This window comes from Haemaphysalis longicornis, unplaced genomic scaffold (assembly GCF_048455015.1).
Source record: "Haemaphysalis longicornis isolate Haplotype H1 unplaced genomic scaffold, Haemaphysalis longicornis Haplotype H1 scaffold_1, whole genome shotgun sequence".
NCBI classification, from domain to species: Eukaryota; Metazoa; Arthropoda; class Arachnida; order Ixodida; family Ixodidae; genus Haemaphysalis; species Haemaphysalis longicornis.
Genome location: NW_027526203.1, coordinates 406,405,612 through 406,413,985, shown reverse-complemented (window position 1 = coordinate 406,413,985; position 8,374 = coordinate 406,405,612). Strand labels below are relative to the sequence as shown.

At 43.6% G+C, this 8,374-nt stretch overlaps 1 protein-coding gene across 4 annotated transcripts in view; it reads right to left on the bottom strand.

Moving 5' to 3' along the window:
• Positions 1–2,117: 2,117 nt before the first annotated feature.
• The window catches only part of Cah1 (carbonic anhydrase 1), a 122,732-nt gene continuing 116,475 nt past the window's right edge, over positions 2,118–8,374 (bottom strand). For all 4 annotated transcript variants that reach the window (XM_077686907.1, XM_077686904.1, XM_077686905.1 and 1 more), the window contains 3 exons: positions 6,732–6,846; positions 4,787–4,893; positions 2,118–3,886 (listed from right to left, as the gene is read on the bottom strand). In XM_077686907.1, coding sequence (XP_077543033.1) covers positions 3,752–3,886; positions 4,787–4,893; positions 6,732–6,846 — 357 coding nt within the window. In that variant the 3' untranslated portion in view covers positions 2,118–3,751. The remainder of the gene's footprint in view (positions 3,887–4,786; positions 4,894–6,731; positions 6,847–8,374) is intronic.

The window sequence follows — 8,374 nt, the reverse complement described above, 5'->3', positions numbered from 1 at the left end:
ACTATTCTCATACTTCACTCAGTGGGATTGTCCAGTGATGACAGCTACAGTGCGGCTTGTGATATTCCGTTCCAAAATGGGTACAAGCCCAACATTTCCGGTGCAATGTGAAGCGTCAATTAATTAAATGTGTTGATATGACATGCCCCGCCTCTAAAGGGACCTTAAAGGTAACAGAACACCCTTAATTGAGAAAATAATGCATAGAATTGAGGTAAGGGAAAATTTTACACTAAGTAAATCATGAGTAATAATAAAAAAACGCAGCATAGCTGGTGCTCGAAACCGAGGCGTTCGTTCCAAAACCCACAATTCTTTCCCTATCCAAGCAAAGTATAGATGGCACTGGGTACACACAGGAAATGCCGGGCCTGTACCCTCAAGGAAACAGAATCTCCCTAGAGGCTCACAGCCAATTCACCAATTCACATCGACTGCAATGTCAGCATGCCCACCCACTATACTCACATACCCACTTAGTGGGCTTGGCCAGTGACGATGACCGCTGCTGTCAGAGGCTCATGGCCAATTCAGCAATTTCCGTTGGCTGCAGCATCAACATACCCACTCGAAGGAGCACTCTACGGCATTCAGTTGGAAACTAATGCTTTCCCATTCACAACTCAAAAGGAGCACTTAAATGCCCTCGGAGATTTTATCTTGTAGGCTGTAGTCAGTAGAACTCCAGAATACCCCTTTTTTATTAGGGGAAAAAATTCTCATAGCCCTTGTGGGGTGCGGGAGAATAGTCAAAAACATCCTAGAATGACCAAGTGGTCAAATCATCCATTCACTCTAAATGGGCTTAGTATCAATCCTAGCTGTGTCAAAGCCTCTGTTTGGCCAGCAGCCGTAAGCAAGGCTACAAATAACGTGCTATTTGGCAGGAAATGGTGCACACCCAAGCTGTGCTCTTGCCAGATAAATGCCAGGTCACATTCTATTGAGCAAACTACAGAAATTTATTATAGCAGACTTGAGCATAAATTCAGGTACCTGAACTGACACAGTACAGGGGTGCTGAGCAAGAAACTCGAATGCTTGGCCATTTTTGTGAATGCGTAAAGTAGCAGCAGTGGTAATGATGTGAAGACACTCTGTCAGGTGCCCTTCTTCAGAACTTGTGTTCTGGTGAAACATGGGACATGCAACGCTTATATACTGCTATGTGGTTGTGGTTCCTTGTGTTGCCATTTAATTCTTTGTAGATTAGAGCTAGCTTTTGCAGCATTAAAAAAAAAAAGAAAGAAAAGTCACCTACTTACTTCCACTGGCATGTCAGGTTGTTGCCAGCTGTACAATTTTTTTGTTCACACGCTAGAGCACGAAAGACTTAAAAAAAAACAGCACATGCAGATCATGGTGGATTCGCATTCTGCATTCAAAGATGCCACCACAAGGGGGAATGCGAATGCTGGCTAAAATATTCTGTGCTAGCGTTGGGCCATTTCCAAGGTCTTTGGGCTCTTTCCTTATATTTCCTCAGTGCTTGTCCTGTCCCATTTCTGTGTAGTCTGTTGTGCTCTCTACCACACAAATACGCAAGCCTACTTCCCGGGTACTTTTCTGCGCTAAAATTTTACTACTGCTCTTGCTGACAAACGTGCATTCATTTGCCGAGCTGTCAATGTCGCTACATTTTGTAATGTATGGTTGCTCCCTGGCACAGTAGACCAGGCATTAAAACAGGCTGCTAACAGACTGGATTCAAAATCCAGCAGTGCTTGTTGTACAGCCATCTCTCCCCAATGCAAGGTATCCATAATGTCAAGTGGGATCTTATGCTGTCACTGCAAGCGTTAATTCTCATGTACCAAGTGTTGCAATGCCCAATCAAAGTCAATTTGCATTAAATACGTTGCAACACACCTATGGGCAGTTAGCAAAGCTATCTAGTCGCCTGCAAGGCCAGCCAGAGTGTTGCAGCAAAAGCGCAGTGTAAACATTCTTGTGCGCGGTCACGTATAAGTTATGCAAAGCAACACCCACGCAACCTGGTCGCATGCACTTGCAGATAAACCATTCAAAAACTCATTAGGGAGTATCTGTCTGTTCCTAACCTTTAACACAATAAGCTGAAAGGCAACCTGCAAGATAAGAGACAAGTGCACAGTTGGTCTATGTTGCAACAAGATTTTATTAGAAACTCAACAGGCAACTGCATAAAATACTCTGCATTGTAGCTATTTAATAAAGGCACGTGGTTAGAAACAAGTCTGCAATACGCCGTCATTGTCACCGGTACCGGCATGGCAGTATGCTGCAACAATGGAAGGAGCAGTACAGAGAACATCGAAAATAACCGAACAAAAGTGCATTCCATTTTGGGAGCAACAAGGCCATCAGCCCACAAGTTACCAGCTACTGCGAGACACAAATAGCTATTTTGCATTCTATGCACTGCTGACTGCTATTCTAAAATACTGGAACAAGCAATGCTTCTAGTGGTAGTTCGATGCCATGTTATTTCTGCTCTGCTGAAACATGTAAATGCAGAATTGTACTATAGTTCCTGAAAGACTCAGCCTATACTAAGAAAGAATGCAAACTACTCAACAATCATTTATGTACAAGTGTAATGCACGCAAAACTTGATCACTGCTCCTTTAAAAGTCTTCAACTCGCCAATCTGCATTTTTGATAAAAGCATACATACACACTCATATACACATAGATTTATATTTATAAAAATATGCATAGAGTCTCTGAGAATGCCGCGAAACAATACACAGAGGTGTGCTTAACGGTTTTGCATACTGAAATGCAGCTTGTGCCTGCATTGCCGGGGACGTACACGTTTTTTGGGAAAATTAAAATAGAACAAAATTAAAGGTATTGAGAGCCTACTGATCACTTGCTGTACTACCTACTGGCCGCTAGGGACCCGTAAACTGACAGTGCATACATGAAATGCATCAAGAGCTAAGGTGGAAGACATTTATAAAGCACAGATAAAGAAAAAAAGTATCCGGCTTGACCTTTTCCCCTCCCCCCCAGTGAGCCATTGCTTCGTACTGACAGGTTGAGATGTACAATCAAATTCATTGTCACACTCGTACACCGCAATGTCCTGAAATGCAATGCCATTATTGCTATTGTGCCATCATCAGGCTTTTCCGGACTTTGAGACTGCATGCTATAGTAGATAGAGTACACAAACAAGCACAGAGCTTCTAGGCGCAAATGTGACAGCGCACTCGACGAATCTTGCACCCCATTGCAATGCCACAGCATCTGCTGTGCAAGGGTTAACAGCAGCAGTAGGACTATGTTTCCACTTTGACTAGATTTTGGTGGGCGTAATACCTAATCGCACTGTGCAACAAAGGATGGACAATACAACACAATGGTCTGACAAGTATACAGGAGCAGCATTATTTTCCGGGAAACACAGGACAGCTCACAGCAAATTATTGTCTTTTTTTTTTCTCGGTAACTAGCCACACCAAAATTTGATTATTTTTTTTTTGCCACAGCATATTGATAATTACGGAAGAAAAGGGTAGTGGAAAGAGGTTCAAGAAAAAAAGGGGAGCAAAAACTGTCTGAGGACAACTTCATCCAAAAACACAGAACATATGTTATTACGGTGCAGAGAGGAGGGAAAAAAACACGCAACAAAAACTGTCATCATGTGCAACCTTCTGCCAGCACCAGAGTTACTGTAGAGTGCAGTTGGTGCAGGAATGCGAAGGCTGTTGAGAAGCTCCTGGTGCGAGCACTCCTCAGCCTCGAGGCAGGGTTGGAGGCTTCACTCCGTGGGTTCTCGCACGACGCGGCCCTTGATAGGCTGGGGTGGCCGGAAGTTCTTGAGAATCGGACCATCAGTGGGGACCTGGGGTCCGCCTCCTTCCTTGTAGGACAGCAGCTGGCGGAATGCCTCGAGCTGAGCAGCAAACCAAGCAAAATAAGGGGGAGAAGGAGGGAAAAACATTACAACTGCGCATTGCCTGAACTTGCTATTGAGAGAAACATGGGGCTTCCTGAATGTATAGCTGCCCTTCGTGCTTGGTTATTATGGACGGCTTTAACACAGTTTTGAAGCAGTCTAAGAACTCTGAAAAGTAACAGAAGGCCCAAAAGGCGCCTTAAATTCCTATAGGAAGGTATGTGCCACCAGTAGAGAAAGCATGTCAAGTGCTCCTGGGTTTCACTTAGTGAAAACCATGGTGCATGCAGTTTACTGAAGATAGCACAATTTTTCCTGAATAAAACAGTTGGCCCCACACACCACAACACAATTTCAATCCAAAGCAATATTTTAAGCTTTGTTTTTCTTCCAGAACTTTTGCTTTGCTTCTACAAAATCAAGATGGGTACAACTGAAAAATGGTGCAACCGCTATTTGATCACGAGCCAAAATTCCTTCAGCAAATGCAGAAATACAATAGTTTATTTTCCTATCGCCACAGAAAACTACAGCAGAAGTGAGAGCTTCAAGCACCCGCTTTTTTTCTCTCGCATTCAAATATTCTACACAAACACTTGTGTAGGCAGTGCTTAAAATCATCAACATAAAAAAAAAGGCATCTCTGCTATAAAATTATGACAGCTATTGGCTCCATTATATTAAATCACTATTCGCAAGCAGCTGCCTAAATGTGGGCTCATAATGACTAAACAAGCAGATCACAAACACTTCAGGTTGTTTTTTTTTCGATCCGAAGCACTTTATAGGCATTGACGACATGCATTCTTAATTAGCAGCTTCACTACCACAGAGTTACACACATGAAGGGAACGACAATGGGAAGCTGCTTGCAAGAAAGGATGTGGTATGACTTGCCTGTTCTGGTGACACTTCAATGGGCTCCTTGAAGACGATCCAAGTGACACTCTCGTAGCAAGGCGGGGTAGTCAGAGAGCCTTCGTATGTCCAATATGAACTGTTCGCTGGCAGAGGTAAAAAAAAACAAGCTTATGAAGTCAGTTGGTGCGTCTTCGCTTCAGTTAGCAATTACCATATATATTCACAATGGGAACCCACAACTCTGTATAACAAGTGCCAATACAAAGATTTAAAAAATACTGAACATATTCCTCTGGAGTGCTTACTTTTGGTGCACATTATATGCAAGAAAATGTGGTAGCAAAGACAGTCCACAAACAGCAATTTTGTATATTCCTTTTTTTTTCCTTTGACCATAGACTGGCGAAAATCAAGCACACCAACCCTGTTTGCCATTACCTATAGGAAAAGTGCTATAATAACGAGAATGGATTACAAAACACATTTGGCCCTTTCCTTAGTGTCCACAAAGCACCAAACCGAGACAATCAACGGCAGTGCACCACTAATATCAATTATGGTGCCTGTTTATCATTCTCCACACAAAATTCTCTATAACAACCCCCATGCTATTGAATGTACTGGATTGGCATGCTTGGGCTTAATGTGTTGAGTGATCCTTTTGGGGATTAAATTAAATTACGCATGCAGCGATTCTTTCATACGTTGCGGGTGAACAATAGATCGCTGTCAACTTTGAATGCCCTGTCTAATCACCTTGTCAGCTTTACAGCATCATGCACAGCAAGACAAACGCATTTATAACGTCTTTTGCCCATCCGTGCACGCACCCACACAAATTTCTTCATGTCTACACGTTTCAGTTCAAAAGCAGTGGTAATGCCCCCACCCCCTTGCCTTCAATATAGGCTGCTCGCTTCACAAACAATATCTGACTGAAATGGTTCCACACAGGATGCTCCATATTAGAGCTGTCACAACAACATATGCTATTCCACAAATCTTCACAGCACGAGCTTTTATGTATGGTAGTAGGTACTGAAAGCACCGATATTACAATACAAGCTTGTCAGTAAATGAAGGGAGTATGAAACACCACCCAACGTCGATGTTCGATTGCATAACTTTTGTTGCATTGTAGGCAAAATATTCCAAGGGTGCACCATCAGGTATAATCATTCACTGCTGCCCTCTCCCACTGTGAGGCAGAACATTTCCCCCGAGGCTGCTGATCATAAGCAGAGGAACACAGTAGGTGTTGTGCCTTAAAGGTAAAAAGTGTGTGGGGAGGGGGGGGGGGGGGGACCTTCCTTCTCCTGGGGTAACAACGAGCACATGTGAACCACTATATGAATTTCAGATTTTTTTTATGCATTTCCCCTACACACACTGCTCCAATTTCAGAGCCCTGTTTGAAGGTTGTGTAGTCATGTGGTGGTTTAACGAAAGTGGTTAAGCCACATGGAAAATTCTTCCCAGATTAAAAAAAAAAAAAAAAAAAAAAATTGGGGGTAGGAGGAGTTCTACACACCGAAGCTACATTCAGGTTAAGAGGCAGGCAGTAGTGGATGGCTACATATTTAGACCACCTGGGGATGTTTAACACTGCCGAAATATCTATACACATTGGCTGTGGCAGTCAACTATCAAACTACCGAGCTCGTGCACATTAACGCAACACTTTAGCGACCGAGTCACCGCGACCATTACGCCCGTGTCAGCAAGAGAATAGAACGACTTGTAATCAGAATTTCATATGGTAAAGCAACCCGGGGGCTACAAAAGGCACGAATGAGAATCAAATTTGGGCCCAGTAGAAAAACAACCCTGCTGTGCGGTAACCACTGGAATGTGTGTTGTTTTGCCACCCCCATTGTCTTGCAGAGTGCCCAATGACCAGTCTTTTTGCTGATTGGGAGGCGCTGAAATAGTCTCCCAGCCATTCCCGCTATGCAAGGCACCTGCGCACACCCATGCTTACCGGGAATCAGCGAGCCGACATCAATGTCTTCCTCCAATGGGATTTTCATGCCCTTGTAAATAACCTTACTCATGCAATCGGTGATCTTCTTGAACTGTTCATGGCATTTTCCTTCCTGCAATTAGTGTTCACAAGAAACAATCAACTTCGGCGAGTCCATAAAATACTTATAAATCATACATCAAAAGTACAAGAAATAACCAGGCCACTGCTAACATAAAAAAAAAAAGAACAAAGGTGCCATAGAGCAATTAGTTTCATTAGTATTATGAGAATGAACACACATGACGAAGCCACTTGCAGAATTAGAGTAACAAATTTCTGTCCATCCTCATCAGATGCAGAGTTGCTTCAGTAGTCTTGCTTTAAAGTGAAATACCCAAAGAGTACGTTGCAAATGACTGAAGTTACCTTCAAGGGTTCCTGAAGCGCCCTTCACATAGCGCCCCGCATGGCACAGTTCCCACTAATAACACTCCCGCAAGAGTTTTGTAAATGTGGCCAGTATTAACAGAGTTATTGTATATTAATGAGTGCATATGGATGTGCCTTTCTATTCTCTTCCGAGCCATTGGTAGCACAGTTCTGGCTAGGGACGGCGACAGGCTGGGTCGTGCAGGTATCAGCGGACAACTTCCCAGTTAAAGCCTTGATCGACTATGCACCTAAGGTTACCGACATCTGTTAGCATGCAATGAAGTCCTCACAAGCTAAAGCAAGCCTCTCCACTGAGTTCAGTGCAACATCACACTTGGCTTCAAACACGTTCTGCTGACAAGTCCCACAGATTGCATCACCTCCGGATTTATCAATGCAAGTGGAAGTACCTAAGCGATAGTTGGAAAATGTCAACACATTTTCATCTGTCTGAAGCAGAGAGTGATGCATTCTAGCCAAGCTTTCCGTAGCTTGTTGCAGCGTCTAGTGGTACACGACAGCAATATGCTCTTTGCCGAATTTGCAGCTGGTGGCAATTGTACAGCGACGTTTTTGTGAACGCATCAAAAATTACAATTGAAAAGCGACAAATAATCTGTGATCACGCACTGTGTTTGGACTACCCTCTCCGCATTGATGGGAGGCCTCATGTCGTGCTTAAGAACAGTACTCTGTTCACATGTAATCCGACTATTTCTGATGATGCCTAGGGGGGGGGGAGGCTTAGCTTAGACGAATACGACTGCGTGTACATGCGCTGCATGAAACGCCAATTCAAAAATTAAAGCCAGTCCACTCAATGTGAAAGCTGTCGGAAATGCAGAGCAGTGATTCACCATAATGGGCTGTGGTGCTGTTATCCGCTCACTCTTACCACCCATCACGCTCTTCACCGCCCTGTCTCATTCCTCTCCTGATGAATTCAATGGTGGTATGTCGAACACATTTCAAATTTCCCTTATTCACAGTGCTCGCGCACCCCTGCGGAGTTCTGTTCTTTTTGTGCTTGCTTTTCCTCCCGCACGTTGCGGCATTGCACTGCCACTTTTTTTTTCGCTTATAAAAACCAACCCAACGAGCGTTCCTAACTAAATGAATGCAGGTGCTGCTGGTTAATTACATATATTAGGTGCGGAGTACCTTAGGACCGCACAATGCCCACCCACGTCCGTGTGCATAGCATTTACAATAAAAAAAATCACAGG